This window comes from Mesitornis unicolor, unplaced genomic scaffold (genome assembly GCF_000695765.1).
Source record: "Mesitornis unicolor isolate BGI_N332 unplaced genomic scaffold, ASM69576v1 scaffold27650, whole genome shotgun sequence".
NCBI classification, from domain to species: domain Eukaryota; kingdom Metazoa; phylum Chordata; class Aves; order Mesitornithiformes; family Mesitornithidae; genus Mesitornis; species Mesitornis unicolor.
Window position 1 is genome coordinate 456 of NW_010158010.1, and position 24,207 is coordinate 24,662.

The 24,207-nt window shown below is 40.2% G+C and overlaps 1 protein-coding gene across 1 annotated transcript; it reads left to right on the forward strand.

The window, feature by feature from the left end:
* Nucleotides 1–11,170: 11,170 nt before the first annotated feature.
* On the forward strand, nucleotides 11,171–12,914 carry ABO (ABO blood group (transferase A, alpha 1-3-N-acetylgalactosaminyltransferase; transferase B, alpha 1-3-galactosyltransferase); the record flags this gene model as incomplete). Its single annotated transcript, XM_010182194.1, has 2 exons — nucleotides 11,171–11,305; nucleotides 12,239–12,914. Coding segments are annotated over 2 exons (811 nt in total), but the record flags the coding sequence as incomplete, so codon positions are not given.
* Nucleotides 12,915–24,207: the final 11,293 nt, after the last annotated feature.

Genomic DNA, 24,207 nt, shown 5'->3' on the forward strand with positions numbered 1-24,207 from the left:
TATGTGAGGAGAGATGCAGCAGAAGAGGAAGAAAACAGGAGCTGCTGAAGTGGAGAGACTGAAAGCACCATAGGTGAGTACTATGGCTGAAGGGTAATCGGTTGGGGTCATGGCACAGTGGCTAATCAAAGTGGCTATGGTTAGAAGGGATGTTCAAGAGCAGCTGAGAGCAGGGGAAGGTAATATGAACAAAAACCAAGTGCTACAAAGAGTCTTTTCAGAAGGCTAGCACAAAGGAAGATTTGACTGAACCACAGCTGTGAACAGACAGAATGGGTGGGGAAGAGATGCTGACCTAGAGGAAAGGATTGCGACCTTCAACTTAAAAAGACAGAGAACTGCACGGCTAAGAGACACAATAGAAAACCCAAAGAAGCCAGGTCAAAAAAGAGAGATAGACAGGAAGAAAGGATGAATGAGAGACTGGAACACAGAAGATATAGAGATGAGTGAGCACTGGCCAGGAAAATAAGAAAACCAGATTCAGAGAAAATCTGAACTGAGAATTATTTGTTTGTACATTAGCAAAATGGTACACTGTACTACAATTTAAAAATGAGAGCTTAGTCTATGGAGTATCTATTGTAAATACCTAGTATCTATTGTAAATACCTATTATCTATTATAAATACCTAGATGTAGAACATTCCCTCTACAAAGAATAATTTTTGTCTGTATTATGTCCTGACCTGCTGTCCAAAACAGGAGACAATCAATATTTAATAACCACAGTACTTTTTGTGTATTTCTTGTTATGTTATGTTATGTTATGTTATGTTATGTTATGTTATATGTTATGTTATGTTATGTTATGTTATGTTATGCTATGCTATGTTACGTTATGTTTTTGTTTTGTTTTAATTTACTGTCAATCCAGGGTTCACAGTCTTTTTTCCAACACCAACAACATGAGAATCACAAAATTACAAGGACTGGCTATTCTAGTGACAGCAGTGATCTCTGGAGCAATCTGGTGGGTGTTTAACCTTTGATAACGATTCTCAGTAGCATATATCTCTGTTGCCCAGCTTCAGTGATGTTTCTTACATAGGCAGGTACAATGTAAATGTTTACACAAAGCTAAATTCCTCGCCTTCTTTTACATTCAAAAGACAAAAATAAGGAAGTGTGGACACTTTTCGTTTCTTCTGTGAAATTCTAAAAATCTGATTAATCGGGCTCTGTATATTCCTTTGAGCACAACTGTGTTTCTACATGTTTACATACTACGATGACATCTCTGAACTGCAGAACAACAAAAGGATCCTGACACAGAGCTAGTACTCTGTGGAGTGGATTTAGCTGTATTTATCTTGCATAATGGTTAGCTTGGGTCTCCCTTGGTTTGCATATCCCTATAGTAAATCTACTACAGTGATGCTTTCATAGTATGTGCTCAGTGGCCTGGAGCTTGGCATAAGATCAAGTGGGGATATTTGGGAATGCAGAGTTTACTGAAATAATATTGGAGGATTGTTCTGAATGGAGGAACTAGAACAAGGTTTTCATCTGTATACTCTGTTTACAGCAGAGCATCCATAACAAGTGCTCACATATTTGTTGATGACACAATTTGGCTCACATCAGAGAAGATCCCACATACTGACCAGAGCAGAGTCAAAGTGTCAGTATAAACACCTCACTCCAAAAGCGGACTACACAGTCAGTTTATAGCAGTAGCTGAGAACAAGCTCTGCTGTAAAGTAGACACATTTCCTTTGGCACAAATGGTCTTGGGCCTCATGAAATGGAGGCCTGGTCCATGGAGGTTCTCCTTGGCCAGGAGGTCCCTGGAAGTGTTCAAAGGCTTTGAGCAACCTGGACGGGGCATTGGACTAGATGATCTTTAAGGTCCCTTCCAACCCAAACCATTCTGTGACTCTATGAAACGCAAATTACGTTCATCCACATCTTCAGAATTAATAGATCTGCAGGTAACATCAGACAGCTCTCTTGAAACAACTGAGCTTTACATATCCTCATCACCAGTTTGGCCCCACAAATACGTGTTCAGTTAGCTTTGTTCTACAGTTTCAGTCATAAAGAGTGTAGAGGAGTTGATTTATTGTTTTAATCATTGATTCATTGCTTTCTTACTCTGTCCAAGGTATCATCACCCTTTCTCCTCAGCCAGTGTCCAAGAACCCACAGCCTCCTCTGAGGAAGACATATTGCTGTAAGGGACTGAGTTTCATTCTGTATGCCTTGCAAGATCCAGCATGTGTGTCATTCTAGGCCACTAGGATAAGACTCATATGATAAGACTAATTCTTAAGCATGTCCTAGAAGTGCTTATTTTTGTACTGGGATAAGTCATCCTGTAGTGACCAACTAAGATGCAGACATCTCTGTTGTGAATGTCTTGAGCTGAGTGAACAGAGATTTAACTTGGGGACTCTGAAGAAGGAAATACAAATAAATTGATCCACACACACACCTGCAAATCATGCTATGAAAAGACAGCTGGTTTAGACATCTAAAAGTTGGTTATCTCTTTATAAGAAGTCATCTTAATCTTCCTCTCTAATCATCAGAAAGAAGTGAGCCTCATCAGTTTATTAATCCCATACTTACTTAGGCATCTAGAGAGAGTTAGTCTGTGTCATGTTCTTAGCAAAACAGCACTCGGAATAACTAATTATATTTCTAGATTTGTGGTTGCTGTTGTAAGATAATGTAAATACAAAGACAGGATCATTAGGATCTTTGATTTTCCTGTAAGATGGAAGTAAATCCTTTGAAATCAATACAGCTGCATTTTGAATTATTTAAACAGCGTGTGGGTGGGTGGGTGCACACGTGCATGTATTAGGCATAATTTAAGTTAAAGGAATTATACAATTGAAATAGGTTTGACTTGTAGCTGATTATATGGAAAGAACATAATTTTATTTAGTTAGATGCATGTCTTCAATAACCTTAATTCCAAACTATTGCCTTGAGAAGGGAAAGCTGGAGTGTATACCACTATGAAAGAAAGAAGGACCTTCCTTAAGTCCCTGATATTCTTTTCATTAACATGAAGTTTTTTTCTTTGTCTTGTTTTGGTTTTAGTTTGACCAACATGAATCGGAGCTTGTGTCAGTTTTCACGGTAAGGACCTCTTACCTCTGCTCTCCCACAGCAGAATATGTATGGATGTATTGTTAAACATCAGTTCACTTCCTTTATCCCTGTGGAATAACATCTAGTGCCAACACTGGATCTTCTGTCCTATAAAACAGTTACTTTGTAAAATAATTTAATTCCTGAGTTTTATTCTTAATGACATTTTTTGATTGTCCACCACAAGAATATGTTGAATCCTGGGCTGTCCTTTAATGGGAGGCAAAAATATGTGTTCAGTATGAGGAACAGTTCACTGCATTAACCCCTTCTTCTAGAAAATATAGAGCAGACGACATTAGGATTATCTCCTTTCACTTTTTCAGAGATTCTCTAAAGACATTCAAAATACCTACACATATTCTTGCCAGAAGAGGGCAAGATTCATCCACACGGAGAGAATGCAACTGGCACCCTTTGTGTGAAACAATAAAGATAACACTCTTATAGTCTATGACACAGATATCATTGTTTTAATGAATTTTGAACCTGAATAGTCTCAAAAGTCAAAATTATGTCTTGATAACAAGGGAACTATGTCAAACTCAAAGGAGACCTGGCTTATATGCCTTTCATTGTAGACACATGTGGTTGAGTGAAAAAAAGAATAAGAACATAACAGATATATGTGAGAAAGTGGTGGGTAGTTGCTGGTGTTGTTAGTCCTGAAATAAGAGTGGGCATGGTAGATAGCAGAATGCTCAGTCCATTTGTGCTGGGTGTTCCCCTTTTGGGCATGGGAGGTATCTCTCTCCCACGGTGGTTCTACTAACCACAGAAGCAGATCTGCCTTCTGTGATATAATTAGTAAAAGAGATTTAGTTTATTGTCCTGATCACAACATCATTGTTGTGATGAAACCCAGGTTTACTCAACAAGTACCCCTAGACAGCTCTGATTACATGATTTGCTCTATTTCTTGACTTTCCTATTTGCCAAACGTGTACCTCCATTTCTCCATCCTAGTCCCTTCCCAAATAGACAATTCATCTCTTGTTACTTTTTATCCAGTGGTCACAGTTCTTCGAAATTTGATATTTCTGATATTATTACCGACCTTGTAGTTATATAGTATTGTTACTTAGGAGCTATTGGTCTTGCAAGAACCTACTGCCCCAAAACTCCTCAGCACCCTTTTAATTAGCAGTGAATCTTGGTAATTTCTCACAAAACTCCCCCTTAACTAACTATGAAATACAGCCATCCTTCATAGCACTATCTGTAGTTTCTGTCAGATTCCCACACTCTTATTTGCAATATCCAGCAATTTCTTATGTCTTGTAGAATAGTTTCCAACATCTTATTCAGTTAACTTCAGTGCAAGGCATAGTGAGCAGCCCAGCCATTTGCCTGGTGTGGGAGGTGGAACTAGGTGATCTTTAAGGTAATTTCCAATCCAAACCATTCTATGGTTCTATGATATTCTGAATATGGAAACAACAAAGAGTTTAATCTGGTTGTTTACCAGAATGAAACATTTCCATGTGTTTAAATAATAAATGTTTAATTTCATTTTACTGAGCTGTATTTCATCAGTTTCTTTTCATTGCCTTATGAACTATGCATTTCTTATCCCCACTTCTTTTTGACTTAGGTTTCCCCTCTTCACACCCTTCTTACAATACACAGTCATATTACTCTCTAGAAATGCTGCTCTAAATACATTCACAGTGGCATACACTATTATTTATGGAGTCTAGCATGTGTGGCTGAAGGAGAAGTAAACTTTTCCTCCAATAAAATAACACACAAAGAGAATGCATTATTTCCGTAACTTATTTGAAATTAAAAAGGATACAATGAGACAGTAGTTTTACTCTCCATGAAAAAAAGTTTATATGACTAGACATCTTTCTGTGTATGTATATATGTGATTCTTTTTATATCTCTCTTAGCCTGCGTCATCTATTACTTTTATTACGTGTTTCCACCCTATAGAACGTGTTTTTCCTACTAGAAAATCTAGGAATCAAGACTGATGGATTCCCATTTGGTGACCCATCTACAGAAGCCTGCTTAAACAATAAGAATGGACAGCAGTGTAGTAAACTACAAACTGTATAGAAGGTGTTTGGCTTTACTGGACCAGACACTCACCATGTAGAAGTAAAATCAAATTTCCTGAAGATGCACTACAGGAACAGACCTGCTGAAAATAATCTTATAATAGATTATTTTGCGTTCAACTCTAGTTAGACCAGCTGAGTAGTATGTTTGAGGAAGATGACTTAAATGTAGTTAATATTGTATATGGAGGTGAAGTACTATAAAACATATCATAGTATTTATTTGTGATGGAGCCTAATGGACTGAATATCTATTGATGTTGTATTAAGGATCTATATTACTGAAACACATTAGGATCTCTTGTTGGAGTCATCCCTCTTTGCACCAAAACCAAAATCTGAAACTCCTGTGCTATGAGGTATTTATGTGTCTTTTATTTCTCTCTCACTTACAGACAAACAGACTTAAATGAAACATCTCCAATGCTTCCACGGTAAAGATACTTTCTCTGACTTTATTAATGTGATATTACATTGTTCTCAAGACTGTGTTTCAGGCCCATACAAATCAGGACAGATGAGAATAAGGCTGAATGAATAAGAAAGGATGCCTATTTAGAGAAGGTGCTCTTCCAGAAGCCATTAGAAAATGCACTGATGCAGAGTCTATTGTTTGTTCACCTTCAGAAAGGAAACTGGGAAATTATGGTGAATGCTGAAACATTTTCAGGTTACTTAGAGCTTAATTCATTTTTGTCCTCCCCTACCACAACCCATCTCAGAAGCTAAAAAAGAAGAGTCTTCAGCTGATTCTATTTTTAGAGATTACAGTCAGCATTACAGATTATTTGTAAATGACTGTGAAAGGGACATTTTAGGTCAGTGCAATGAATTACTATCTGGAACTGCCTGTTCTAGAGCCACTGGCTCTCTGGAGAGAGTTCAACAAAGGGCCATAAAGATGATGAAAGGACTGGAGCATCTCTCCTGTGAAGTTAGGCTGAGAGAACTAGGACTGTTCAGCCTGGAGAAAAGAAGGCTTGGAGGCTAACTTAACATTACATACAAATACCTGAAGGGAGGGTGCAAAGAGGAAGAGGCAGGCTTTTTCAGTGGGGCCTAGTGACAGGAAAAGAGGTACAAACTGAAACACAAGAGGTCCAATCTGAACAACAGGAAACACTTTTTCACTGTGAGGGTGACTGAGCAGCGGAACAGGTTGCACAGAGAGGTTGTGACATCTTTCTCCTTGGAGATATTCCAAAGCTATCTGGATATGCTCCTGGGCAACTGGCTGTAGGTGTACCTGCTTGAGCATGGAGGTTGGACCAGATGACTTCCAGAGGTCTCTTCCAACCTCAGCCATTATGTGATTCTGTGAAGAATCATGGATAACAAATCCATATTTAAATGACTGAAACTGCGTACTTACTTAACTTAATTTCGTATGTACAAATTTAAATATACATATTCCACATTAATATATCTTTAACTATTTTTTTTCCTCCCAGATTTTATGTTTTAGCACTACAAATCTAAAAGGAGGGAGTGCATTTTTTTCTCCTGGGAGTTTCTGAGGAATTTTGTCCTTTGTTTCATTATTTGTTCTGTTCTTGACCTTCTCTAGTCATATTCAGGAAGGTCTTTCTAAACTGAAAACTTCACCTGCCTCTCTAACTACTGACAGTGTTTCTGACAATCCCCATTGTGCACAAACTCATACATACCTAGGCACACACCTTCCCACTATAAACATGGAGACTGTTTTAGAGCTATTCAGACACAAAATGATCCCATATTATCCTTTACTGTAGTCTCAGATGATCTTTTTGCATGTAGTGTTATACAGGTCCTCTGGACTGTATGGATTCCTCCCAAATAGTGTCTGTGTGAAGTAATTCAGAAACACATTGCTGTAATTGAGAGGACTCTGGTTGTACGTGAGTCAGTGTACTGAAACAAAAGCCTGAGAACATCCTGCAAGGAATTACTCTGACAGATTTCTCCCTTGGTCTCTTATGCCATCTTATGGTCTGTATGAAGAATAGCTTCTTAACTTCAAATACAATATAACTCGGCTGCCCTGTTCCAAAGTTGAGAGAACTGACATAGTCTCTTTATTGTAAAACATAGGCCTGTATAATTATTATTCTTGTCAAAGAAGCTGAATCTCATCGTCTTTAAGACTCAAGGATTTCTCCTCCTCAGTCTGTATCTCCAACCTGTGGTGACACTGAACACAAAAATGAAAGATGCAAGCACACACAGAATAAAGACACAGTGGCTACCAAAATTGACCCAGACAGAATAGAGAGCAGTGTTTCTACGTAAGCAGGTCTTAAGCGATTCTGTCTGATCCTATTCCTCTTTCCTCCTCATCAGAACTGTAGTTCATAAGTGTATAGACACACCCCTTCATTCTGTTTTTTCACAGGGATGCAGGTGTCTGTGAGCTTCTCAAAGCCTACACCAGACAGTAGCTCTGTCAAGACTCAGTGATGAGACCTTGGGTCTCACTGACCCAGTCTCCAGTTCTGACCTCAAGTTTTTTCAGATTCTGGTCTCCTCCTGCTCACAGGCTTGATCAGCTTGACATTTGGTGAGGTATCCATCTGCATGCACAGGTCACATGGAAAATAAATAAGCATAGAGTTCAAAAAGAAGATAGGACAGACTGCAGTGATCAGGCTCAGGGCTTAGCCAGACTAGCTGAGTGACCAACAGCCTGTTTATACAGGACTGGATCCTATTGATCACCACTTTATCTCAATTTTCACTCATTTGTTCTCCACAATCTCTCTCTATTTCTTTCTTTCTCTGCTTTGGCTTTTCTACTATGCATAAATAGTGCACATTCCCACAGTTTGCCTCAGCCCATGAGTCGCTGAATTAAGAGGGTTTTATTGTTTTAATAATCTACTGCGCATGCAGGTTTGTGTTCGAGTTTTAATTGATTACATCCTTTGTTTCTTGTCTTTGCATTTGATGTTGAATAACTATTAACTAGATATCCTCTCAATCTGGAAATCTTTACATTCCACATATCCCTACAATCCCTGATATTCTGTTATTACTATTACTGGATTATAGTCATAATGATTGACTATGTACATTGCTCCGAAGTCATAAATAATTTTTCTTTTCTGCAGCATATTATATCCTCAGCCACTTCTGACAAAACCACAGTAAGTTTGATTTTGTAAATCTGTAAGTACCAAAAAGAAAAAGATTTATCAAGGATGATCCTTCTCAGATAACTTCAGAGATTTGTCATATAGAAATTTTTTAGGTTATATGATAAAAGATTCATTTCTACACAACAGGAATGGGCACAAAGGGACAATGGGAGGCAGGGAACCCGTGTAGCCCAGTAAGAGAAACAATCACAGCATAAATGTGCCTACCAGGGCTGTAACAGGAAAGCAATCAATCAGCCTCATTGTCCAGGGATGAAATCTATTAAGATAATTCAGAGGGAGAGGTTCTCTAGAGCAAATTTCAGACTGAGGGGAGTTACTGTCTACAGGGGCATGGGATGTCAGGAAAGAACATTTTAGGATTATGCAAGATTGATTATGGGATGCTGAGAAGGGGAACCACAAGTGGAGAAAGGGAGGGATCAAAGTGGTTTGTAGAGGAACGAGCATGGGAAAATAAATGGATAAGGTTATATGAGAGATCAGTTGCATTTAAAGGTGTGCTGATCAGCATCCGTGTGTGGCAATGCCCTGTACCTGGTAGCACACTCTGCTCTGTCTTCTCATTAAGGTCTATTTCCACCTATCTTCAGAGGTAAGAGGTGTAAGAGGTTCTTTAGTGTGTGTGTATTCGTATGGAGGCCTAAATATGAACAACTGTAGTCAGACCATGGGTTGGGGACCTATGTGTCTTTGGTGCCTGCAGTTGAAGAGACCAGAGCTAGTGAAAATTTAAGTGCTAACAAGTCTAATTGGACCACAGGCCACAGGGTTCTGTGCATCTGTGGTCTCAACAGCTGGAGTGAGTGAGGATGCAAGTGCTAGTTGCTAACTGGATTCGAGACCACAGGTCTTGGAGGCCTGCATGTCTGGGATGCCAGCAACTAGAGAGACTAGAGTGCACGGCTGTTGTGTAATTATATCTGTCAGAGTGTGATAGCTAGCTAATTCCAAACTGTACTTGCTGGCAAGTAGGATAAGTGATTTGTGAGGTAGATATCAAAGTGACCATAAGCCTGTTTCAGATATTAGAGAGACCAAATAGTCTGAGATTTGGCTACTAGAAGGATGCCAGGAGGTCCAAACCAACTACTGGAGAGACTGTAAGGTCTGGCAGTTGTCTGAGAGACCCATTTGGCTATGTGTGTCTGTGTATGAGTCAACTGGAGATGAGAAGATCCACAGGCCATCTACTGACCAGACTGTGTCCAAGGGCAGTTAATAGAAGGATCCACCATGAATGTGCTGGAGCATGTGTGATCATGGGGGATCAATACTGTATATGTGTCAATCACAGTGAACATATGGACTTGCAAGGTGACTGGGAGGCCAGGGAGCCAGGGCCAATTACCAGATAAATTCTGCAAGTCCAGCTGCTGTAGGGATCCATGTTTTATGTATGTACATATATATCAGTGTGTAATATAGGTGTTTATACATACCTTTAACTAAAGGGCTTTCATCCTCAGTACTTTAAAAGGGGGCACAGGATGACACTGTTGGTGCTGTTTGTGTTTTCATGAATGGCATATTTTCTTTCTAAATTATCTGTGTGTATGTATATATATATGTATATATTTGTATGCTGTATATGTGTAATTGCTCACGTGCTTATTTGGAATATATTCTCAGCCTTGCTACTGGTTGGAACAGGGGATATTGAGCTGCAGCAGCCTTGCCACTACTGAGCTACCAGATTCAGCAACTCCCCTAACAATATCTACATTTAGCTATGTTGCTAGCTTTCTTCTTTATACTCAGTAAATAGAAATAGGCAATTCTCGGGTGTAGTTAATCCAAATATTTAAAATAATTCGGAGGATTTTCCCTGGAAGTACCTATTTCTTGCCACTGACTATGAATGTGGCCTAGATTGCTCATATGCAGATGCCTACACTGAGGAAACTGGGAGTTATCAGAAGGTCTCCCATGCAGTTGAAGGATCATATGTGTACACATCTAGTGTCTTAGGCTCCTTTTACAGTAAATTGGAAATTGTTAATATGTCTGTGGCATAAACATATTCTATATACTTGTATTATGATAAGATTATACCATAGAAGTGCTTTTTTCTCTTTACTTTCAATAATGGACTCCTGACAAGTTGTTCAGATGTGCACATCTACAATATAGGCACCTACATTTGGGCAGAAAATGTCTTGAGAAATATATCGGTTCAATTTTATAGGATCTGAATAATCATACAGATAAATTTAATCAGGATAGAGGCGAAGGGGCTCAGTAGTCAGTAGCACCTCCAAAAGATGATCCAAACCATCTCAGCAGTAAATCACATTCTGTCAACTTCGGTTTTCTCCATACTTTCGAATTAACTCAGGGCTCAAGCCCATACTTGTGTCTAAATCCCCTGATTGTGTGTGTTTACCCAGTTGCTTGCACTCTGGATATATACCTGGACTGAGCCAATACACTCTCTGGATGTTACAGCTTAATGTAAAAATGAAATGTTATGTGGACACAAATGGCTCTGTTCACATGGCTCTGTGAAACAGAGCTAGCAGTCAGGTATGGCTGTACAAAGTCAGGTATAGCTGCATTCCTGTCATCAAAGGCTGAATTGGAAACACGGGTTCTAAACTTGTATCAGTTCTTTCGCAGTTACATACTTCATAGAGAAGCAAGTATTTTAGAGGCATTTGATTTATTTCAGGTGTCTGCTCCAGGATAAGATAACTCATATCTAGATTTCACTGACAGTACTTTCTTGACTTGTAGTGATTTCAAAGAGAGTCTGGGATGATTAACTCCAAGGTAGGTATCTGTGCTAAAGAAGATTGTGTTTGTATTTATGAAATCTATAGGCCATCTAAAGACCGCTTTCATTCTCAAACTCCTTTGCAGGAGGCAGGATGTTCTGGTGTTGACACCCTGGTTGGCTCCAATTGTCTGGGAAGGCACATTCAATAGAGACATCCTGAATGCCCAATATATGCAGAAGAACCTGGTCACTGGAGTGGTCACTTTTGCTGTTAAAAAGTATTGGTTTGTTATTTATTTCTTGTCAAATACTCAAACCTCTCACCAGCCAGCTATGCTGCAATACTGCTGGTGAAGCAGGGGTGAGAAAGGTTCCGGAGACAGAATATGAGCAGATTTAGGCTTGGAGAAATATGACACGGGATTGACAACTTACCAAGTAAGGCAACTGGCTGTAAAAAAACAGGAGACATTGCCTTGCAAAGGTCTAAAATTATCCTTGGCAATATAACTAGCATTTTAATCCCTCGAGAAGAAAATTCCAGCTCCTGCTATGTTTCTTACAACAAACCTAGCCTCTAATCTGGGGTGAGAAATGAAAAACCTCTGCAAAGCTGAGATTTTTAATGGGCTCTTATTAGAGTTTAGAGTTACAATATTTGGTCCAGTAAAATTATTAACCGTGCCATTATAGCTTGTAAATTCTGGGGGAGGTTCCTCTTAGAGTTTCTGAGTGAGTAAAGAACTATATTCTCTCTCTGTCCTCTGAGCATCCCAGATTAGATAGAGACTTCAGGTATCTCAAGGCTGTTAAAATTATTTCATCGGTAATTTTTATCCTCTCTAGAACAGTAAATTAAAAAGTTACGTTGCAGAAGGAGTGCCAGGGAGTCAAGGAGCATGTAAGAGTGAAGGGTGAGGACAAGTATTTATACTATGCAGTGACACTAGGGAGCAGCATAGGGTAGAAGATATTTGTTCTGTATACTGAGCATGAAAGACCAATGGAGTAGAGAATAGTGAAAACTGAAAAATTATATAATGTGCAGCAGCACAGGCAAGGGTTGAAGTGGTACCAGTTATGATAAATAAAGAGCACTACCATAAGAGGGGAGCAATGGATAGAAAAGGAGAAATACAATGAACTTGAAAAGCTGCCATTCTTCACAAGGTAGATCTGCTCTCCAGTCTTTTCCCTTCCTTGTCTCTCAGATACGTCCAGTTCATAGAAGGGTTCATGAACTCTGCCAACAAGTACTTCCTTGCTGGGCACCAGGTGAATTTCTACTTGTTCACAGACAATCCTGGGCAGATCTCTCACCTTCAGTTGGCCCCTGAGAATCACCTCTTTGTTATTCCTGTCCAGAATCACTCACAGTGCCAGGATATCTTCATGAACCGTATGGATATCATCAGTAGATATATCCATAGCCAATTCCAGTATGAGGTCGACTATCTCTACTCCATAGACATTGATGTCCAGCTATTTGAACACATTGGTGTGGAGATCATTGACACACTGGTGGGGACCATCAGCCCCTGGCAGTGCACCACACGTCGTGAGAGCAAATTATATGAGACACGCATTGAGTCACAAGCTGCTATCCCTAAAGGAGAAGGGGACTTCTATTATACAGCAAGCTTCTATGGAGGAAGTGTGGCTGAGGTCTACAAACTGACCACAACTTGTTTTAAAGGGGTCATGGAGGACAGAGAAAATGGCATTGCAGCTAGATGGCATGATGAGAGCCACCTGAATAAGTATCTCCTATATCACAAGCCCACGCGCCTGCTCTCCCCGGAGTACTACTGGGATGAAGGGCTAGGCTGGCCCCACTTCATTCAGGTGAAGAGAATGTGCTCTGCGAGCAAAGACGGCAAGAAGTAAGCTTCTAGAACAAAGACAGCAAGAAAGAAGACATGACATCAGTGCCAAGACAGTAAACCAGATGTTGTAACAGGCAGTGTCTCTCTTTCTGCATTTATGATGCTATTAGGAAAGGTCAAACTATGCTGTTTATTGATATTTTTCTCTATTAACCTAATTTTTAAAGCAGAGTGCAGGTGATAAGAAAGCAATGATCTTTGTGCCTATTTGTATTTTTACTTATCTTTACTTTGTAGTTGTGGTACTACTGTCTTCAGTGCTCACAACTCCTTGGAGCCCAGGATCAATCTCCATGTGGGCCATGCTGTCACATCATGTGTACTTGTCTCTAGGTTTTGTTATCATTTAGAGACATTAGTCCAAGCACTTACTCCTTCTCTTTTTCCTTATCTTCTTATATACTTGTCATTATTGTTCTAGCCTTTGCTTGAGTTATGCCTCTTTCTAGTCTCTAACACACCAATTTTCCACAACAGAAAGTCAACTGTACCCACTAATACACAGTCAGCACAGTTAATAAATTTCAATGCTGTCTTAATCAACTTATGTTAAAAGGTCTGGATGTATCAAGGTGCCAGGAAAAAGAATTCCTAATGTAAAAGTACTTGTCCAGTTAACAGGTCTTGTATGAGCCTTAGAGACCCCTCACAATCTTTCATTTTTTTATGGTCTTATCATACAACAGTTCTTACAGGCTAGTATAAGACTATTAATAATATAAACTCAAATACAGAATTCCAGAACAAAAAAAGCTAAATTTCTAAAAAAAAATCAACAAATTCAGATTCTAACAATAGGGTCATCAAAGTCTATTTGCGGGGTTGTAGGTTGTACGTCTGTTGACATTTGATCAAAGTTCGTTCAGCTGGATCATCCAGCCCTGCTGTGGCAGGTGATGCTCTCTGTTTTGTGTCTGAAGGTGCCGTGACACTTCTACGCTGTGAAGCACAGATCCAGCTGAGCAGCCCTTGCACGTTACTGCAGTATTAGCAATTAGCAGGACATGATAAGGTCCCTTCTAGCACAGCTGAAGTGCACGTTTTCAATGGTACATTAATGCAGCCACAGTCACTACCTTAATGTAGTCCCAGTCTCCTGGTTTCAAGGAACAACAGACCTCAGTGATGAGTTCAGGTGAGGTTTCTTTCATCTGTGAGTGGGAAGTCCTTACATAGTTCTTTAAGGCTTTACATTATTTTAGAAGACTATTACCCATCAATTTTAGGTTTGACAGCATTTGTTCAGGGTAAGTCACATGAATTTGCCCATTAAACTCTCATGAAGTTATAGTCCGTATTTTCTATTCAGAATGCTTCTTATATAAATCAGTGGGACAAGTAACACACCTGGACATTTCAGGTTGGTCTCTGCACAATTTTTTGCCAATTTTTTTATTAAAATCAGAGTTTTTCCTCTCTACAGCCCCATTGGATTGAGGGTGATGGGCACGATAACGCTTTGGTTCTATTTGTAGGGCTTCACAAATTTTCTGCACTACTTACCTGGTAAAGTGAGTCCCCTTATTGCTGTTTAGTGTTAGGGCAATACTAAACCCAGAAATTACTTCTCTCAGCAACCTTTTTTTCAACAGTTGTTTCATCTGCATGTCTACAAGCATGGGCTTCTACCTATTCTAAGAACATATGTAAAGTGCCAAGGATACACTCAAAATGACAGCATTTAGGCATCTGAATAAGGTCAATTTTCAAATTTACAAATGGTCCCCACAGTTTAAGGTGTGCAGTTATACCTGCCTTCTGTTGAAAAGGTGTCCTTACAATATGAAGATTCTGAAATCTGAACAATACTTTGCTAGCAAGCATCAATCATTTACACCTTAATTTCTGACAAAATGAAAGACCTTTTTTGATCATACAAGCTATAGAACTATTTGATTAAATAAAAATGTTTATGAATTTACAAATCCTAAACATATGTGGACTATTAAAAGAAAAATAAATAATATTTAAAGTTTTTAATTTTTCCTTTTTAAGTATTAGCTGCATCTTCAGATATACCAAGATTTTCATAAAGACATTAGATCAGTGACTTCAGTGAAGCTTTCTATTGCTTTCATCCCATTCCAAAAAAACACTGAGAATAGACAAATAACTGAAAAGTATGTATGCATGAAAATTTTAGGGCAAACCAATTCTGTCACATAGCTGCAATTATCCCTCCTTCGCTGCTGTGGGTCACTGAATGGGTCACATGAGCAAGAGCAAGTATATCTGCTATTCTTATTGCTGCACTCCTGCCACAAATGGGTGATTTAGACTGCTTAAAGAACGACTGTCAAAGGCATCGGCAAAAGTGGTTTTATTGAAATACGACATTGTAAAAGTGTGACTTAACAAAATTCGATGGGAAGGTTCACTCTATTACTGCACAAAGGATATAGCAATGATTCAAAACTACCAAGACAGAATCAAAGTCACCAGGACATAAATCACAGTTACCATAATCAAAGGTTTTGTATGATATCAATCACTTTCCACAGATCTGCCACTGACAAAAGATCTCTCTGCCTCGAGAAGCAACTTTGAGAGGTGTCCCATGTCAGGAGGAGATCACAGCCATGCAGCCAACTGCTTGGCAGGGAGAAGGCTCACTTAGGCACTCATATTTGTGGAATAAAGTGGTTGGCTTGTAGTCAAATTACATGTGATGGAAAAGGTATGCATGAGGCTCCTGTAACCACAACTTTCTTTGTTCCTTAATAAATGAATCTTGGAAAAGCCACCTGCTGTTAAAGTGTTAATCCCATGATCCAAGCTCATATGCTCGTCAAGCTCACTGTGTCACTCTGTTTCTTTATGAGTTTTCAGAGAACAGACTGGGACTGGAGGAGTTTCTGCTGCAATTACGGCCTAGGCCTTTATCTGCTTTGGAGCCTGTACCAAACTATCACCAGTCTGGTTGAGTGCAACTGTCACAACTCCCAGAGCCATTTTTCTTGCAATTTGCAAGGAGCTGTAAATCACTCCAGTCAGGTTCACTGCAGAGTGTTTCTTGCCGCTTGAGTAGTTGCAGTACAACTTGTGTTAAATGATCAAGTGAGCTACTGTCTGAAACCGGGGTGGGAGAGAAGTTATTCCAGCAATAGGCGAGTGTCTCTATCTCCACTTTACTCTCTTCTTAGAAATATCTCCCAGGGAGAAATCCCTTGGCACACCACAGGAACTGGAGCAACTCACCCTCCTCAGCAGTTTTATGGGGTTAGAAGGTGTCTCACTTTCAGCTGATGAACCAAACCTCCTTCATCCTTATAAATCTAGTCTTAATCAATGGTAGTCGAGTATTTAATTTAAAGCATATTCACTATGAGCAGAAACTCTTAAAATACAGCTCCTGCTGCTTTGGTGAAAAAGCCTGTTATCTGTGGCTCTCTGGCAGGGAGCAGTCTGAATGTGATCTCAGCCCCTTCCCCTGCACTGATCCTCCTTCGCTGCCAAGTACAAGAGTGCAAGTCCCTCTCGTACTAGGGACCCCAGTACTGGACATAGTACTTCAGGTGTGGTCTCATCAGTGCTGAGGAGAGGTGAAAGATCACCGCCCTTGACCTGCTGGCAATACTTTGCCTGATGCAGCTCAGGATACCGTTAGCCTTCTATGTGGCAATGGCACATTGCTGGTTCTTGAATCAAATAACAGCTAACACAAGGAATATTGAATTATTCCATCCTTTATTCCATCCCTAAGAAGGAGTATGGTGTCACCAATGGAAGGATTTCTTCCTCCTTTTCTTGTGTATACTCAGGGTTACCTTAAATTTCAAACAGCCTTTTTACTAGCACTTACTTCTATTTGGCTCTTAATCTTAGTTATATGACTGCTTCAGTCTGATAGTCCTTCTCCAGTCATGGTTTTATTTCTTTTGGGCTGAAATCATCTAAATGCACATAACTAAGCAAAGCCAAATAAATAAAGCTATACTAAATATATTTTCATTAGTAGCCAGACAATTTGCTCTAAAAAACCCACACAGAACCTCTGGCTAGTCATAAATACAAGACCATTAAGTATTTCTGTTGTTACAGGTGGGACAACTCTGATCCAAAAGCAAGTCACAGGCACAACTAGTTTCTTAAATAAATTCACATGTAAAACTAAAAGTAGATAAAAATAACTTCAGATCCTGACAAGTTCTGAGGCATGTTACATATTATTCCTGTATGCTTGGAGCCTGCTGCTGGCACTGGCAGCTCCAACTTGGTTGGGCTGCAATGGCAGGGGTTAGACATTTTGTTCCAGTGCCTCCATGCACAGCAAACTCTAGATTATTCTGTGGGGGCTGAGAGAAATTAATGTGTGAGTATAACTGAAGTACTGTGAGTATCTATTTTCAGATGGGTGGACAAGGACTGGATATAAACATACATGGACAAGAGCAAGACAGTGGGTTAACATGTATCTTGAATTTTCTGTGTCCTTCAGGACTCAATTTGTTCACTAGAGGATTAATTCCTAGCTGTCTCAGAGGCTGACCATAGGCCTATTAAGATAAGAAGAAACTGGAGCAACATGTTACAATGGATCCATCAGTTTGGCACTGTGGTTACATTTTCCAATTAAGATAGACTATGGAATATCATGACTGAAATAGATCAGAGTGAAACCTGAAGAATAAGGCCAAACTAGGATAGTGACTTAATTTATTCTGGGCAGGTTAGGCTTGAAGGATCAAACTGAAACTGAGAGTTGGCACTGGTATGTGAAAGTGGAACAGCAAAGTGTCAAAATGGACTTGGCAGGAGAAGTAATTTAACAAAGGTGGATAAAGACAGGGCATGGAATTAGGGAGAGTTCAGTTGTCCTTGTCTGTGGAAATATCTGGCCTTCCTCTCCTTATTGGGCCACTTTAAAACTCAACATTTTCATGATCATTTTCAAACCTAGCTAAGGGGTGATATCTCATAACAGAGGGGTTAGAATTCCCTAGTTCGTATTTTCTGCAGACAGAGGAAACACTCTCTCTCTCCCAAGCCTGTAAGTCTTGAAGCCATTTCATCAACTCTCCTTACAGTGTCTAACTTCATGTTTTCCAGGATGCCAGTTGTACAATGAGTTGTGAGGTGTGGAACAAAAGGAAAGGGATCTGTGGAAAGAAGTCCCATATGCTCTGTCCCAGAAAGAAGCCCCTTGCTGAATGACAATCCAGCCTCTGCAATCAGCTGAAGAGCACAATTCAGAACATGAGATAGCACAGCTAGACCTGACACATATACTTAGGTCAGGCTGTGCAGAAGGTTTGGGTGGGGGGGACAGTTTCTTGCAAAGGTTCATTTGTCTAAGTTTTCATAATTTCTCTTATGAATGTGTTGCTTGTTGCTCTGTAATCTGGCTTCGTAATCCCAGCTGTTATCCATTTTATTGCATCTGTGTTCCTTAAGGGTAATTTCACAGATCTGAAAATAGAGCAAGAAAGTAACATCATACTCAAGCCTGGTTTGTCCAAGGTGTGGGCAATAAAAGGTTACTGAAGATGGGCCAGACAAGCGGAATCTAGGAATCTGTGTGATACTCTGTGAGATGGAAGCATTCTAATGAATTGAGTTAGTATAGTTAGGCCACAGTAATAAAGTAATTTCACATGAAGAGTACAGGCCACAGATTGAGTCATAAGAGTTAGAGAGAGAGTCTCAGTATGAACTGATCCATCTGAGTCGCTTTAGAAAGCATAGACCAGAATGGTGCAATGAAATACTGGTGTTGAACTAAGTGAGGGGAGTGATGTAAGATTCTTTTTGCAGCATTTTCCCTCTGCAAGACTTAATCCTCTGTTGCCGATAGATTTCTCAGCCATATGCTGTGCCACTGCCAAACCGGTTTCACATGTGAAACTGGACACCTTGGGAGATACGACACTGCAAGTGTCTCACTCCCACTTTTCGGTGAAGAACAAAGACAGGTTTTAAAGTCCCAGTTTCTTGCAGCAACCTGTCTGAGGGCTGGAATATCTCTCTTACCCATACCTGCTCACTCCATGTATTTTCCTTTCCCAATGCCTCTGAAGACTGGAGACAAGTTTTCTACCACCTTCAGAGGCAGGATTGAACACAAAATGTGCAGAGAAGAGCTGAGTTGGTAGCCATAAATAAGGACTACCAAATCCTCTGCCTTAGCCGCCCACATCATATGAAGGTAAGAATATTTGCCTGATCTTTAAAAATCAGAGCTACATACAAAATACTTCCTTGTGTTACGGTTAAACATAGCCAGGATAAAGGGTTAATAGGGGTGGGTCATGGCAAAATGGATTGTGTCTTTATGAACAGAGTAGACTTTACCATTATTACAGTGTGATTGAATCAGTCTCAGGCATCAGATCAACATAAACTCAGACAGAACAGGCAGGATTAGTAAATGAAGGTGGATTTAACAGGTTGGCATACTAGGATAGCTTCGATGGAATAGACCAGGCAAGAGAGAAAGCATGATGGAATTGCTCAGGCATTGAGCCAGGGAAGGTGTCACAAGAACTTGGTGCTTGTAATCATGATGGAAAATTGTCTTCATTTAGGCAGTACTATCACCCAATGACCCCTCTCCAAGGAAGGGAATCAGGAAAAGGAAAGGAGACCAGTGTGTTTAAAGAAAAACAAATGTAATTACATAATAAGAAGAAATTAATATTAATATAAAATATAATTATAAAATAAAGTTATACTCAGCCCATATAGTAAGCTGAGTATAGCACAGCAAGCTGTTTTCTCCCAGCAGTGAATGCTAGATGACAAACACTGCAAGTGCCACAGCTGCAGCAAGAGCACAACGATCACAGCGAATGGGAGTAGGCCTTGTGAGCAGAATAACAGGTGAGCCTCTCCAGGGGCAAGAATCAGCGAGGAAAGAGCTGTTCATATCAAACTCCCCAGTTTATAGTGAGTGTGATATTTATCATATGGAAAAATTCTGTTTGCCAGTTTGGATCAGCGGTCCTGGCTTTCACCTCTCTTAACTTCTGCACTTGGCTAACTCAAAACTGTTAAAGAGCTTGATCATTATGGCAACCTGCATACCAGAACTGGCCAAAAACTAAACTAAAGTGTCTCATCAACTTAGTTCCCACCAACTCGAGTGCTGTAGACTTCTCAAAAAGGCAGCTTTCCTGAATAGAAAATTGATTCTATGATTCTATCCCAGCAAAACCAGGACACCATTATGTTAGATTTAGCTTGGTAACACAGGAAAGGGTTTAATACAAGTGGACCACACCAGCGCACTGGAATAAGATGAGCTTAATGTGTAGCATTACTCACTGCCAACTGGCTTCAAGATTCAGGGCTTAGCTAATGACATCCAGACAAAAAGAAAGTTTGGAGTGGCCTTTTATCCAGTCTCCAGCATAGGCTCTGGGTCTTTTCACATTCGAGTTTCCTACCTTCTAGTTAGTCAAATTAAAAATTGACAGGTAGAACAGGCACAACACGCACAAACATGCACACAAACAAGCTAGAGCGCAAACTCACACACGCATACAGGAAGTATTTAGAAATTAAGGAGATAGACTAGATTGTAGTACCTAGGGAAAGGGCTGTCCACGCAAGTACACTGACCAACAGCTTGCTTAGACACTATTAGCTCTTTTCATCCATCCTTCTTTTAATTCTCTTAATCCTCACACACTTTTCCTCCTCCATTCACCTCAACTTGGCCTCTCCCTACTTTTGATAATTCCCTGGAATATCCTGCAGTTCATTTCATGCATTCCCACAGTCCTCTAAAACATCCTATAACTTTTCAGCATCCCATACTACATTGTCATTTACCAGTGAGACCAATTCTAATCTTGTGACAATCATGTTTATTTCTTATCAATTACGAAGTTACTGTTTGCGTGTCTTCAAGGCTGCACTTGAGTTATTATTATTTAGTTTTGGCCTTTGTTACTGTATCCTTTATCTACTGTTCATTATAATATGCACATGTCTCTGTTTAATTTATTTCTTCTTCTATTTATTGTCTTTTAAGTTGAATAGCTTGTAAATGGATGTCCCTGTACAAGCCCCACCACACATACACAACCCTACACCCCTTCTCCCTGGGCTCTCCAATATGAAGTGGCATTTCTCACAGCTGCATTATCTTCCATATAATCCTCACAGAAGGAGCAATCACAGGCTGTTTGCTGAGCTCTTTTCCTCTGGAGACTACAGACAAACACTGTGTGGAAGCAAAAAATAGCTGATCAAAGCTGTAAACAAGGTAAATCCCATATGGTATTCCCTCAACCAGTGGGCAGGACTGACCTAGACATGACAGCTCAAGCAGAATTTTCAGAAAAAGCTCAAGGTAGCAGGCTTAAACTTTGATCCCCTCATGAAACTCCTGTTTTGGACTGGGAGCTCTGGAGACTAATATATCTTTCATATCCACAATAGCCAGTTATGGCTCTTTCCAGGCCGCTGCTCCACTCTAGATGAAGCTAGAACACTGAGCAAATGTGTGAACCTCAACAGGTCCAGCCTGCAAGTTAGCTACTCCTGGGGCTTAGCACAAGACATCCCTACAGACAGCAAAGAGACACCCTTGATTTCATGGTAAAAAAAAATTTCTTCTGGTGTTTAATCAGAATGTCCCCAGAAGCAACTTGTGTCCATTACCCCTCATCTTTTCCATGTGACTCCTTGTGTAAAGGGAGTCTCCATCTTCTTGGCAGCCACCCTCTATGTACTGGTGGTACATGGTAATAAGGTCCCCCTTAAGCTTTCTCTTCCCAAGGATGAACAGGCCCAGTTTTCTCTGCCTTTCTTCATACAGCAGCAATTCCAGTCCTCTGATCATCCTCGTGGCCCTTCTCTGGACCCTTTCCAACCTGTCCACATCTTTTTGCTATAGCAGGGACCAAAACTGAATGGAGTACTCAAGATGTGGTCTGACCAGTGCTGAGTAGGGAGGGATAATGACTTCTTTATCTCTGCTGGAGATGCCCTTTTTAATGCAACCCAGCATCCTGTTGGCTTTCTTTACAGCTGCAGCACACTGTTCGCTCATGTTGAGCTTGTCATCCACTGAGACTCCCAGGTCCCTTTACACAGGGCTGCTCTCTAGCCAGGTAGAACCCAGTCTAGTCCCTGCTTTTCATTGTACAGGACATATCAGAGTTTTCACATGAGTGAATCAGCTGAGCAAAGTGTATGTGCTATTATGTGAACATAACTTTGTTCATAAGAAGTGATCAGGGCCTTGAAAACGTCTTCAAAGGCTATCACAGAATTACAGAATGGGTAGAGTTGGATGGGAACTCTGGTCATCTAGCTCAGTCCTCCCTGCTTAAAGCCAGTCAGCTAGAGAAGGTTCCTCAGGACCATACCCAGTTGGATCTCCAAGGATGGAGGCTCCACTCCACTCTCTTCCAGACAAGCTACTCTGGTGTTTGACCATACTCACTGTAAAATCTTTTTTCTTATCCTTAAGATTCCATGGGGATCCTAACCCCATTAAGGGCTGAACAGGATCTAACACACGCACTCCACCTTGTAAATATATTATTCTTTGATTTTATAGTTCAATTTGCGGAGGACATCACCATGACCCAATGAGAGCAAGCAAGAGCCAGGTAGCCATACACTATCAATTAACACATTTTCACACTTGCTTTGATAAGACAATCAGTAATGACACCTCTGCTTTGAATACGCAGCATCAATTAAACAGATAGTTTGAACTCAACTGCTAGACTGAATTCTGAGGAAAGGGAGTAGACAGGTAGCTGGTAAATAGTAGCATTGTTAATGTCATGTTTGGTTTATCTGTACTGAACTCAGTTTACAGAGCTCCTGTTTCCATTAGTAATCAACTATTACAGAATCTGGGCTGCCAGCCAGCCCAACTCCACTGAGGCTGGTGAGAATTCTTCTCCTTGAAACATCAGAAGTAAGATAAGGCCTGAACTGAAAATAAAAGGATTCAAAATTGTCCTCTCCTCTCCAGTTAACACCAGAGCAATGTGTTAACTTGACTGAATCAGGCCAGACCAGCAGTAGCGAGATAACAAAGAAGACTTGGAGACAGAACGTTAAATAAAACTGCTCTGATGAAGGTTTAACACAAAGCCAGGGTGCGAGGTAGTACAACCACATTATAACAGTGAATTAAGAAATTCTGATACCATTGTTTCCTGCACTATTCAGACATTTGCTCCCAGGTCTTTTCCAGGCCAGGCAGTATATTAACATCAAATATGTTCTTCTGGTAGTATGTAGCACCAGACAGGGTTCAATGACCTGTTAACTCTGTGACTTAGCAGAGGCCTGCCTCTGTGACATTTGCCTTCTATTGCATTAGTTCTTTACAAGACTTGCACCATCTTCAAACCTGTTTTTACATTGGTAGCTGATAGCAGAAAAAGCTGTGTGTTGTAGGACACTCATTACTGTAACTAAATGGTAAGTTTTGGGAGAAGACATAAATCCATCCATCCTAGCTTTAAACACAGTCTTTGTGGTAGCAGTGGCAAGAGGTAGTGCAATTCTCTATAGTGACTCAGTGTAACATGATCTGGGCCTTCAGCCAATCCTGCTCCCTTAAGGATGGTGAGAAAATTTCTTTACAGACTTGTAGCAACAGGAACAGGCACAAACTGTGACCAAAGGGATTGCTGGTTTGTTTTATCCTTGTGAGTCAGGCTCAGCCTGGACCTGCCCATCTGCAGAGGTGTTCAAATATACGGCTTCCAACTGGGAGTTGAATGCGGGCTTCTTTTTTACTTTGGCTCTCTTGAAATTTCCAGCACTCTTGTGTGAAGGTAGAGCCCTGGTGGTGTTCCATGCGGACAGACAAGCCTGAAAGTACATAGGCTGCAGTAACCAGTCCAAATGACGAGTGAGCCAAGACAAGATACTGCACTGTTAGAGGTAAAAATGGTCAGAGCTGTGGATAATCATGTATGAGCAAAGGTAACCTTCTTAGGGTAATAGGTTCAGATAGCCTCACCAGGTCAGCCTGTGTGTAATGATTGCAAAAAATACTGAAACAATGGGATAATTTTGATGTATAAAAGTGTTTAAAGTTAATTGGTCATGTTATAGCTTATCCTCTGCTAGCTAAGCCAGTGCAGAAATGGACCAATAGACTGAAAAGGATTATCTCAACTCTTTAGAAATATTCTCTGCCTCACTTACAAACCTCCTTTGCTAATGCTGATTAATGGCTGAACCTGGCTACCATCCCTGTGCCCACCTTGCTTGTTTTACTTAGGTACAGTAGCACTGAGTCTGTACTGGTGAGGAAACTGCCCTGCCAGCCATATTATCATGTTTGCCTGACAGTTGCCTCATCAGTTGTTTCT